The 12,987-nt window shown below is 35.6% G+C and overlaps 1 protein-coding gene across 2 annotated transcripts in view; it reads left to right on the top strand.

Annotated features, from left to right (window-relative positions):
* SRFBP1 (serum response factor binding protein 1) overlaps positions 1–12,987 on the top strand; it is a 67,314-nt gene that overhangs the window by 14,994 nt on the left and 39,333 nt on the right. The window contains exons 2-4 of one of the 2 annotated variants that reach the window (XM_072922754.1): positions 1,224–1,266; positions 6,806–6,894; positions 7,846–7,918. In XM_072922754.1, the coding sequence (XP_072778855.1) occupies positions 6,815–6,894; positions 7,846–7,918 (153 nt within the window). In that variant the 5' untranslated portion in view covers positions 1,224–1,266; positions 6,806–6,814. The remainder of the gene's footprint in view (positions 1–1,223; positions 1,267–6,805; positions 6,895–7,845; positions 7,919–12,987) is intronic. The other variant, XM_012577451.5, reaches the window with a different exon arrangement.

Here is a 12,987-nt window from a genome sequence, read left to right as displayed (position 1 = left end):
TGAAAAATTCACCTTGTTTTGGGTTTTTTTATGTATTCTTTTTTGCAGTATATATTTGTATAAAACTATTCTGGAACTGAATACTGATACACCATACAGGTGTGTTTGTGTTGTTTCTTGCTGCCTTTGCCACCCTACTTATATGTGTTTTTATAATGAAATGTATGAAGCTGTATTAAGTCTTTCTGCCTAGTTCCATGTGTTTTGAAATGTATCAAATATATACTGTAATACAAGGATTCTTTTCGTAAAAAAAGAAAAAAGGAAACTTGACAATTCCTAGCTTTTCCTAAGAATCTAAAAATCATTAGCTCTTTCAAGCTGGCATTCCAGATAATAGAGAAAAATATTCGTAATGAAGTTCCAGAAACATTTTTTCACTCAGATTATTCACTCAAAATATTATATACTATCGTTGGTTCTGGCTAATTTGTGATCCAACTGCAGGTGTTATGAATTTTAAAACTCTGTGTTGCCAAATAGCACCAAAAATTAACGTTGAGAATACTCTGTTGCCATGGTAACTTCTTTGTTAGAAGACTGCCAAATAACATAAAGTGAAACCAATGCTTTTAATGTGCCCTAAAATGAGGAAGGGAAAGAATATCAGTGAGAATTGAGACATTACTGAGTTCCATGTTTTTTTGCAGGTATTGGAGAGACCTTGAATATTCATCTTAAACTTTCTTTTTACTCTTTGATTTGGGTTTTTCTAAGCTGGATTTCTTGCTTTGACACTTGTTAATGTGTAATTTAAACAATTTGTAAAAATTCATAGAAAAGGTGATTGTACAAAAACAAGTGATTTTGGTGTATTTTTGATGACTTCCCTTTCTACTTTAGCAGCACTGTTTAAACTTGAGGGAGTTCAAAAGTAAAAAAATAATTTTTTCCTTTTGCTTTGAGCAGTTTTGATTCTAGTAGATCAGGCATGAACGGAATGTATTGAGGACTCAAGTATATCCTGTACCTGGAATTTCATCTTTTTCCTGTCATTCATTCACTAGACCCTGGTAAAAGGTAGCTTGTCAATAGCAATATGAAAGCTGTATTTAAAATACACTCTTCCTGGGACAAAATTAATAGCCTTGGTTCTTGATGTTTTCTCCTTGTTATCCCACTCTCATCTGTGATTCTCATGTCAAATAAATCCTGTTGGTCCAGAGAGTACAGGAAAAACTGAAATGGAAAAGCAAGCTCAGAAGTACCATATTTTTTTCCAGGAATCAAGTGATAGAAAAGACACAAGACACCTTATATTGCACGGTGAGTTTGGATGTGTATGTGTAAAATTACAGAATACTGCTTTAGGAACGCCATCTTCAAATTGTAAAAGCAATATTTTTGCATCTGTGTCTGCAAAATTGTAAAGAGAGTTTTCATAGACACCATACCATGTTGAGGGAGAGGCTAGAGGCTTCTGTTTAAGGAATGTGTGTTTGTTCAACATTATGGCTATTTCACAATGTTAAAACTCTTATAATAAAAGGGGTGTTTTTACTAGATGAGGTTGCATGCAATGTCCCTCTTGAAGAGAACAGAATGATTTGTCTTTTCTGCTTGCTTGTACCAGAACTAGGACTAGACTGTGTGCTGGCATAAAACAAGTGGATGAAGAAATTCTGGTCTGAGCTGGTTGTTTAAGGATTTAATAATTTAAGTGCATTATTGGGTCAGGACCAAAATATTCAGTACCTCATGGACTGAAGCCCAAGAAGAACAGTTGTATGTGCTTCAGGCTGCTCTGAAGAAAAGGACATGTTCATTAGTTTATTGGCTTTCATGCATTTTGGATAGCTGGGGCTGGCTGTGTAAGTTAACTTCTATTAAATTTAGTTAAGAAGAATTTAAAATATTCTAGGTCCTTCAGATATTCAGTATTAGCTTTTGTAAGTGGTAATATTAAAAAAAAAAGCTTTTACTTCACAGTTGTTCCAGTATTTCAGTGTTGTTTGAATAAAATACGTTAAAACAAGTCATAGGTAGAAACATATTAGTGTGTCTTTTAATCCACTGGAATTTTTTTTAGTAATGGTTTGGGTTTGGGATTTTTTCTTGTCAAGTACAGTTGATACTGTAGTTCAGAGTAGACACGTACCTTTCTTGATATATCTACAAATCTTTAGTCACACTTTCCTTATTTCTAATTGGCTGAACACTAGCTTAGTTTGGAGTCATGTTGCTTGTACAGACCTCAAAACAAGTTTCAGAAGTGGCCAAGTACAACATTTTATTCTAATGTAATGCTCATTTGAGAACTTTGCTGCTGTTGTCTTAAAAATGTGAAGGCAAATATCTTTAACTAGTCATGTGAATTTGAATGTATAATTGTACCTATGCTGTCATTTTATCCACATTCCTTAGTGTTTTTCTTGCCATCCCTAATATGAGGACTGTTCTGTAGTCATACAGACTTTCAGAACCTAAACTAGACTTCTTGATGTTGTTTTATCTAACAATACCTTACATTTCTCTTAAAGAAACTTGAAAATTTTCAAAGAAGTTTTTTGTAACAGCTTAATTATGTGGAAGGCTCTTAAAATAATTTCCTATTCTATTGTACATGTGTTTTGTCTTGTATTATGTACAATAAGTGTCCCATTTATTTAAAAGGGGTAATGTCTTTGATCAGAAGCCCTTTCCTAGCACTGTCTAACACTGATTTAGGAACCGATTCAGCTCTTCCAAGACTTTTGTTAGTCAAAATTAATTTGTAACTAAAAGTGAAATACCAGTGTCAAAATGGAGCTACTTCATGGAAAAGCTGTAAAGAGGACTAAGAGATCAAAGGTACAATTAAGAAATCCTGTGCCAGTTTCTTTCTGGGCACGAGAAGGGCTTGCATATGCTGAGGCTTGGGAAGGTCTCATTGAACTACTACACAGAAAGACAAATCTATGGGATTGGCTTTAAACTGTTTGGACCCGTGTAACCTGAAATAGAAAGCAAAGTAGTTGAAGCTATTAGTTTCTCTCTTACTCAGCTGTGCATTCTGGGTTAAATACAGTTCTTGTGATGTCTTTAAACACACACTGTTTCTTTATTATTTGCTAGAAATCACCCTCTTGGTTTGATATGTATACTCTGATGTCTTTGTACTGTGTCAGTGGTACCTGTACATTAAAGCTGGGGCCATTTTTAATGCCAGACGAGTACTGGGATCGTTATGCCAAGTATCACATTAATGTAGGCTGCACTGAAGCTAGCAATTCTTGTTACAATCTCAGTAATATGCACTCCTTGGAAAAGGTGAAATGCTTGAGAGTTTCTAGTTCTTGTCTGGCTTGTCATCTGCTGATCCCCTGCTGTGTTCTTTGTTTGCCCTTTCTTGAAAGGGCAGCAGCAGCGACCATCTGCCTGTGGCTTGAAATGGATTGGGTGCAGCTGGTTGGTACGTGTCAACACTTGTGGCAGTGCTTACTGCAGGTGGAAAGCTGTTGGGCTGATTGATGGCTCTCTTTGTGGAATACCACCAGTCATGGAATTTTTTGGACTTCATCTTTGTTAAGCATCAGTAGTAATATAAATACATTGTTTTGTGAAAAGGCACAGAGCCAAATGGATGGGTTTTGTTCATAACCATAGCTTTTAAAATATACTTATGTGCATTCTGTATGTTTCTGCCTAGGCTTATTTTCAAAAATAAGTTCATTCTTTTGTATTTAATAATTGATAAGTAGTCTATATCTACTCTTACTTTGATATTATCTATGATTAATAATGTGCGAACACAGACATTTGGTAGCATTGAGTAGGAATAGTTTAATTGTCTCATAAGTAGCATTTCCCAACAAAATAAAGAAATGTCGTCAACAACGGAAAACATCTCTTATTGTTTGTTCAAAGAAATCCTTGAAGCGTTTATTTCCACATACAACTGCAGACTTCCTTAATTTCCAGGAATCCTAGATCCTATTGATAGAAAAAATTGTTTGGTTTGTGTTTTACTTGTTTATAATTATTTTCTAGTGCTTACTGTCACTGCTGAGTAGACTAAAAATCCTTATTGCCTAGTCTTGAAGCATAAAGTCTCATCCTGACCTAGACTGCAGCCTTTTTATGTTTCAGTGCAAATACTTCTCCTTTTCTGTCTTTTCTTGAATTATTTATAAAAAATACTTTATTATGAATAAATGTTTGTTATTATTTTTTGAAAGTCATGATTATTCTTGGTGGGTTTTTTTTTGTTTGATTTGGCTTAGTTTGATTTTCTTTCCTGCTGATGGCAAAGTTGCCTCTCTTGTGATAGAGGCGACCAGGGCCTACTCTGGTGGTCTAAGCCCCATTGTTTCAGGCACACTGTAAATTTGAAGCTAAACTTTTTTGATTTCTTTCCCAAAGAGCTGACTGCTTTCTTGAGAACATTATGAGTACTTCCAAGAACAGAGTTAATGCATACTGTCCCGTGTGAAAGAAGTTACTGGATTACATAAATTGATATTCCTAGTCTGCCAAGGAGCGAATACCTTCCCTCATTCCTGCTGTCATGTCTATACAGCCTTCACTGGCTGGCAGCAAAGGAGGCTGAAGTTTGGCTCTTGTAGGCCCTGGAAACATGCTTTGTGTGCATTAATACTTCTATTAAAGAATACCTGACAAAATATTTTTGAGAGAAAGTTAAATATACTTCATGTTTGCATACACAATAACTAATATGTAAAGTATGAGTTACTTAAATTTCAGTATGTTTCCAGCTTGTGGATGGTTTTAGTGGTTGTTAAAAAAATAGAGAATTAAAAAACCCAAGCACAAAACAATCTCCCCATCCCAGACCTTCTACGAAGGCATACCCAGTTTACTTCTGATATTGCAAACATTCCATTGAATGTACCAGTATGTATGTATAGTATCAAAGAGGTGTTCAGACAGAAGCTGCATTTTTTTCTTTCTTCCTTTTAGGAGATGTACTATAGAGACCTATGATAATCTCATTGAATGTCTTATAAAAAATAAATGCCTTGATGGCAAATCGTGATGCAATGGGTTTCTTCCTTAGCATGTTAAAGTCTTGGACAGTGCTGCTGTAACAGAAACTTGGCACTTGGTGCTTTTTGGCATGTGGTTTCTGCTGTTAACTGAAATGGAAATGCTTTTGTAGGTAGATCTGTGTGTACAGTTACTTTTACTAAGGTAAGTACTGACCTTTGCTGTAACAATTTTTTGCAACAGGATACCATTTCTAGGTCATTTGTTTTTATCCCAAAAATCTTTACCTTTTTACTTTTCATGGTGCAAGTGACTAATGCCATACAAGTGACTGCCCCCCATACAATTCCCCTCCCTTGCTTCTCAGAGGAGCACTGCTTCACTTTGCTTGCCTGGCAGAGGTAAGGCTGACAATCAGTACATGCTGCTCTCCCGAAGTTGTTTTGCTCTAATTCAGCTTTCAGTTAAGCCACTAGTGAACACCATTCAGGGCTTAACAACTTCATTGAATCATTAGTCTAAGCTACAAACATAATCAGCTATGCAAAATAGGTGTTCAGCTTTCCTTTTTTTTTTTTAAGGATCATCTTTCTGGTCTCTGCACATCTTTATGGTATATGTACTAGCCAGACTCCTCATCACAGGTGTGAAGTTCTGCTCTGTGGGCTTTGAAGATTTTTCTTTTTTTTTTCTTTTTTTTTTTCTTTTTTTTTTTGTTTAAAATTGATGTAGGTTTATAGTACTTCTTCATTGACTTGACTAGATGGTGCAGTCATCATCAGTCTGTCATTTTGATGTATCGCTGAGAAATTAAAATAGAAATCTGATGTAGAGAACTTTATTGAGAAAGAGGTGCCAACTTAAATTTGAAACTTATCCCACTGGATAAATGTAAGATAAATTAGGCTTTTGGCAGGAAGACTAATTTTTTTGTTTTGTTTTTGTTTGTTTTAATATTTCATGTTATTCTAAGTTTAACTGTTAGATACAAAATTTTAATAGACATAGAATAAATAAGGGGCAAGTTGAGTTGTAAAAATAAAGGATCACTATTGACTCGCTGTATCTGAAACATTCATCATTAGACAGCACCTGGACTTAAGGTTTTCCATTATGGAATTTAATTGCAAAGGATTGGAAAGATTTCTTTGTTCGTCCTATCTGTCTAATAATAATGAGAATTCTTTCTTTGTTATCGAGGTGAGAATTAAGACCAAAATAGCATTGCCAAATTTTCTTTAAAACTGCCTGCTGTAAATTTGGGAACAGACTTGGAACATCCTACCTAGTGAGTAGGATGGCAGGTTGAGACAGACTGTAGTGAGTTAGAAACAAGTTGGATTTTAGTTTTCAACAAAAATTATTCAAATCTATAAAAAGAATTTAATATCTCAAATTCTTTTCCATACTAAATAATGTTTATTTTTGAGAGTCTTTCCTTAACACTTGGAGATGTTTAATAATGAAAATGCTTTTATGTATTATGCACCAATGGACTTAATGTACTGCTGATGTTTCTCTGAGACAAAAATAAGCTAAGTAAAGGCAAAAGGTGAGACATTTCAAACCGCTAGCTGAGTCTAGCTCTAAGAATAATATTAAAGTATGGCAAGTTAGGACTGTCTTGTCTTCTCTTTAGACCTCAGACACATTATTAGACATTGTTATTCTTCCTCTGATGTTTATGGAAGCAGTTTGATTTTAATGGAAATCTGAATTAATTTGAAATTATATTTGCTTAGTAGGGAAATGCACTTTATTTTCAAATTATTTCTCTTTGTCAAACTAATTTCTAAAATTTAAGTCGATGTAATAAATGTGTTGTGTATAGAATATAATCAAGGAAAACAGTTTATAATGTCTTCCATGTTTCTCACAGGTTGTGAAGATGAGAAAAGATGTGAAGAAGGCCAGAGTCCTCACTATTCGGAGACTAACCAGACACATTAGGAAATTAAAATTGAAAAGGTCAGTTTTAAATAATAGTGTTTTGTGGTTATAAATAAGGAAGTATTTTAATTGTTTTCACAAAAATTGGAGAAAAATGTACTACATTTAAAACTTAAGACACTAAAACACATATTTGTCTTATTTTAACATAATTTTAGACTAAAAATACTGAGTAAAAGGAGTTTCGTAAAGCAGAATTGGGATGACTTTTTAAATGGGATTTACTGTATTGGAAGGTAATCTGAATCAGTTACAGAACCTTTTACAGCACATCTGAATGTATGGGATTTCATATTTTATGTTAGTGTGCTTTTGAATTTAAGTTGCACTAAGTTTTCTCACTATCGTTGTCTTCAGGATTGTTTAGCAAAAAATACTTCATTTGCATAGATATACAGATCATACTTGATTTTTAGTAATTACTATTAATTACTTATATGAACTGCTTAAACAGTATATGTAGATTATGTTTTTAAAGATTAATGGCCTGAAATAACTTAGCATGTGTCTTGATGGTGTGAGATATATCTGTTACTGTGTTCATACTGTAAATTGAGGATACTCCACAATTTTAACAAATTGTCCAAAATAAGAAGCAAGTCCAATAAACTTCCATATTTAAATATTTCAGATCTTAAAATATAAATATATTTGAGACACTGGTGTAACCTATTCTTGATACGAATTGTGGTTTTATATTTTCTGACACAGTAACATTTGTTTTTCATTCATTAACATTGTTCTGCTACATCCTCAGTGTTTCCTCTTTTTTTTACAGTACAGCAAAAGCATTAGGCTGTGTTCAGCTCGTTGCTAAAATGTTCATTTGCCAATAAGGGATTATGTTTATGCACAATCTTGTGATTTTTTTTTTCTTTTTTTTTTTTTTTGCTACTTAGTGTTGCCAGAGAGGAAATACAGTAACTAAACTGTGATTTTTTTAAAAATAATTATAGACTTCACTTGCAGGGGTTCAGAAGACTTGAAATTAAAGAATGAGAAACGGGTTGAGAGATTAATAGAAGAAATCCATGCCATGAAGGTAATGACATGTTTAGATAATTCAATATTAGAGACTTGTTATTTTAAATAGTCTGTTTTCTGCAGCTTCATTACTGAAACTTTTAAGTATTTTCAGAGTAAGCTTGAACATTAACAGCTAGCAAATTGTAAGTATTTGCATTTGTCAAGGTATTAAACAATTTGAGTCTTAAGCTTTCCAGGCTAAACGTGATTTTGCTTAGCAGTGTGTGGTGTTCGAAGTTTTTACTGTAACAGTTAAAGCACAGAATTTGAAGTTCTTGTGCCACTCAGGAAAGGCTTCATTGACCAATTCAGATGTTCTTTGTGCCAAATTGATCAAGTAGAATCAGGGGTATTTTTAGCTTATTACTTCCAGGAAGAGTCTTCATAAACCAGCAAAGGGGAAAAGAAAATGGGCAGCACTGCTCAATCACCCTGACAGTAATACTGGGGCATTCTGCAGTACTGACTTGCCATCAGTCATAAGCTTGGTCTTGTATTTGCTCCTTTTTTTCCCCTCTTTTTTTTTTTCCCTAATTTTTTAAAATTGTTTTTTTAATGCCAAGTATGTGTGTCTCAGATAAGAGAATGATGAAGTGATCAGGTGTGCTGGAGTATTGAGCTCAGAAGCCCATGTTTTTTATGGGGCTTTTTTGAATGTCCTTAAGAGGCTTTCACTGCAGGATTTGCTCTGCACGAATTTACCAGGAGTCTTTGTTTTGTCTGCCTTGGGCTTCTCCTGCCAGGTTCAGCTCATGCAGGCATCTTAAAGCCTGCTTGCACTCAGGACTATATTGGCCAAGTACATTCAAATGTTGCCTCAGTTGGCATAAACATACAAGGCTTGTAAGTGATAGCTTTAAGAGTGGCTGTCGGGAGGACAGATCAATAGTCTAGAAAACTGAAGGCAAATTTTGCTCTGAAATAGTTTATAGAAAGAGAAGAGTCCTAAAGTAAGCAATTGAGAAGGAAGAACTGTTCTGCTTCTTGGGTAGATAGCTAGTGAATGCACTTGGTTATCTGAAATTTTAAGTGCTGTAAGTTGACTTTATTGTTAAAACAACGCACCTTAATATTTAATAGGGAAAAGGTTTGTTTACTTGGAGAATTTTAGACTTTAAAAATGCACAAGGTGGCATTTAACAACTCTACAGTACATTTGTTTCTTAAATAAAAAACTCCTGTTTCTTATTAATCACTACCTAAAAGGCACTAGTTGTGTACGTATTTTTTTCAGCCACTGTTGATTTCTGTACTAACAGAGATTTTTGGAGTTGACATAGAAATATTCCTCATTCAGCATGGAAAAAGTAAAAAAGACGACTTTCACACAAATTGGTAATGCTCTTTCAGATGACTGGAAGATTTTATATTGGTGAAATCTCACTCCCAGCAGCCTTTTGTCCTAAATTATTGATAATAAGATTTATAAAAAACACCTTCACATAACTCAAATTATGAACTTAGGAATTTTAAGGAAAGATGGGACACAATAGAAATAGAAAGTGACCTATAAAGTTGCAGTTTAGAGCAACTAAAGTTTGAGTTATTCTGGATTATTTTAACAGTTTTAGTGTGTGGATCTCAAACACAAGTCAGAGGAAATTCAAAATCCTTTCAAAATTGATGGATTGTGTGCAGGATGTAGCAATTTTTCATGTTCTGTTAACATTAAGAAGTTGTCCATGAACTTCGCCTCATGTATGTTTTGTAAGAAATAATGTGTCTTCTCTCTTACTGAATGATTAGTCTTGAGGAGCAGCAAACTGGAAAGAGCACAAAAAATCCAACAAAATAATTACATCAGCCAAAGTGGTGTGCAGCCAGAAAATGGATGCACCAGAGTCTGATAGTGTGTGTATTTTAAGGATAAAAAGTTTTTTGAAGTAGTAGCTTAAAACTTCTGGAAATTCTTTATTGGTTGGAGGCCTAAATGCTTTCTGTAGGTTGAATAAAATAGTACAAATTTTTTCCAAGCTCTCCCCGGTTGCCAAAGTTGTGGTTTGACACTGGCTAAGCACCAGGCACCCACGAGAAAAACTATTCGCTCATATTCCTCTGCTACAGTTGAACAGAGGAAGCAGAAAGAAAAACTGGAGGGCTCACGCATTGAGATAAGGATTAGGAGAAAACACTCCAAGAGCAAAACAGGCACAAATTTTTAAAAAGGTATAAAGAAAAAAAATTTTTTTCTTAGTAGAAAAAATTGTATACTGGAAAAATTTTTAACAGAATTAAGAGGTTGATAAGAACTAAAATAAACCTTGAGAATGCTTTCCTCCCTCCAGCCTCTCCTTCTTTTCCCCTGACACTACAGGTGTGGGAATTTTGGTGAGTTTTTCACTCGAAATCTTTCTTCAATCTGCTTAGGGAGAAGAGTGTTTTCTGCTATGCCGTGGGGTCCTTCCCATGGGAGACAGTTTTCTGTGAACTTTTCCAACGTGGTTCTAATTTTCAGCAGCAGCAGTCCTGCCCAGCCTGCTGTAACGTGGATCCCTCTCCCAGGCAAAACAGTCTTCCTAAACTACATAGTTTGGGTCATTTTAGTTCATGAGGTGTATGTAAGTCTTTTAAGGGTAAGCTGCTCTGGTTTGGAAGCAAGGTTCCTCTATCTGGAAACAAGGGTCTGCTCTCTCTTAGACTACAGCTTTTTAGCATGCACCTGCTCCAGCATGAGCACCTTTTTTCATGGGCTGTGAATGGATCTCTGAATCCCCCCCATGCACTTCATGAATTACCCGGAAACAGTTTGTTGTATTATAGTCCTCACCACAGCTTGCAGAAGAATCTCAGCTCTGACATTTAGAGCACCTCCTCTTCCTCCCTTTCACCAGCCTTAGTGTCACCATGTTGTTCTCCTCATGTGTCCTCACCTTTTATTTTCGCTGACTCAGAAGAAAATTGTTGTCCGTAGGTTTGTTTGTTCTCAAGTTCTATTGGTTGAAATGTTCTTACAGGGTTTTGCAGCACTGAAAGATTGATCTCGTCTGGGCTCTGTATCAGGGAATTGCTCATTATGTCCCTTGCTGTCGGACACATGCGCCCCGCTGGCAGCGCATGGGCTGTGCTGGCGCCATTCCACAGCCTCTCTTCGTGTGGGGAGCCAAAAAGGTGAAGCCACTGTTGCCACCTCTGCCCTTCTGCCTGAAGCATGGCTGGCTAAAAGCACTTCAGCAGGCAAAGTTCACTGCAAACTGTCCCGAGATGGCATGCTGCATGGCCTTGGCAGCTGCTTGCAGCACCGGGATGGCCCTGGCACCTCCCCGCCTCTCGGAAGAAGAGGAAGGACTTGAGCGTGTTTTTTGCCTTCTTAAATATGTCATTGCAGAGGTGTTACCAACTTCTCTAATTGGGTCAAAACATGTCTGTCATCAGAGCCTTAAGGGACTGGCTTTGCTGGGCATTGTAGAAGCTTTAAGGAGCTTCTCTCAGAAGCCACTTCTGTGGCTTCTCCCATCCGCACTAAAAGCCGTTGTGTCAAACCGGTGCACAAAGATGCGTCTTTTAAAACATCAGTCCCTTTTCTTCCATTGTCAAGGACAGACCCAGACTTCCTTTCCACTTATCATATATGCAGAAGGAAAAAAAAAGAAGCCACCTGAGGAGTTTGCACCTTTGGCAGCAAAGTCTTTGGAAGGACTTCATGTATTCTGGTGACCTGAGAAGGCATTATTGGTGGATTCCATTTTTCAGGGAGTTGAGTTCAGTCTTGGGGAAGAAAGACTGAAATTCTGCAACCTTGACACAGTTGTCTGTTTACTGAAGTTTTTAATACAATGGCTTAAGTTTCTCTTATTCAGGAAAAAAAATCTAATGATTTGGAATCCTAATCAGGGAGAATTCTTTGCTTTCTTAAGAACTATGTTTCTCATTTCAGCTGCCTGTCAACTCACAAATTTTTTGAGCCTGCAGCTCAGTGGGACTTTTCTGAATGAAACAAATTTCAACATCAGTTACAAGATTTTAACTTCTCTTTCTAGATCTTTTTTAAGTTTTAACTTTGTTTCTTTAACTTCTCTTTCTAGTTTGTATCTGTACTAACTACAGTCTGATGCAACAAGAAAGACAAAATGCTTGCTGCTACTAACACTTGTAATACTAACTCTCAGGGATGCTATTTTCCTGTCATAAAATAAATTCTGAACAGACTGTGCTGACATAATATCAGTTTAAACACACTGTTTCCTAGGAGTGAGATGGTAATGGATGCTTTTACTTTTTAGGTTTAATAGAGTGTGTCCATGTCTTTTTTTTTTAATAGGCTCTGCATAGTCACTCATGCACAGTTCTGCATATATATTGAAAATCTATGAAGTGTTGGTGCTGGGCTGTGTTGAAAAGCCTTTTGTTACTTGAATTTGCAAATAGTGTCTATTGTATCATTGTTAGAATGACATTTTAATATTTTAATCTCTATGTTTTCATTCTTAGAACTGAAGAATAAAAAAATCTTAATTGGCAAATACAAATAGAAGTGTCTCAGGCACAACAATCAGAAGTAAACATTGTGAGGAATGAGTAGTAAGAAGTTCCAGCTACCTGGATGCAGGAACTGGATTAATTGGGTGCAGGAGTTCTCAAAACTATTGGAATAATATGATGGTTTTTGAGTTCTTCAGTTTTCATTTTTCCAAAACTTATAAATATTATTCCAGAATTCAGAAAAGATGGGGGAAAAGAATGGTATGATCCTTTCTAGACTTCCATGAGATATAAAATTGTGTATTGGTACAGATATTCCTTTATTTGTTTGTCAGGCTTGATGATACTATCAAAATGGATTAATTATCCATGGTAGAGTACTACTTTCCATATCTAAGAAGCTATTTTTTTTTTTTTAAGTTTCTTGACACAAAAATAGCAGATTGTCTAGTGATTTCTTAGCAATGGGTAGCTTACCTTGAGCTGTTGGAATTTCGTGGCTGAAGAAAGATCGTAATATAATCGTTGTTTCTTTACCATGTGTCTAGGAGTACTTTTGCCTTTATCTTGCAACAGAAATCTTGTCATGATATAGCAAGATGTTACTGTATCATGTTTGGGGGATGCCCATTGAAGAAATACGGACAAAAGGCAATTTGCACTGTT

The sequence above is a fragment of the Taeniopygia guttata genome, chromosome Z (genome assembly GCF_048771995.1).
Source record: "Taeniopygia guttata chromosome Z, bTaeGut7.mat, whole genome shotgun sequence".
NCBI lineage: Eukaryota > Metazoa > Chordata > Aves > Passeriformes > Estrildidae > Taeniopygia > Taeniopygia guttata.
Note: the sequence above shows the minus strand (reverse complement) of the source record. Positions and strands in the feature narration are given on the sequence as shown.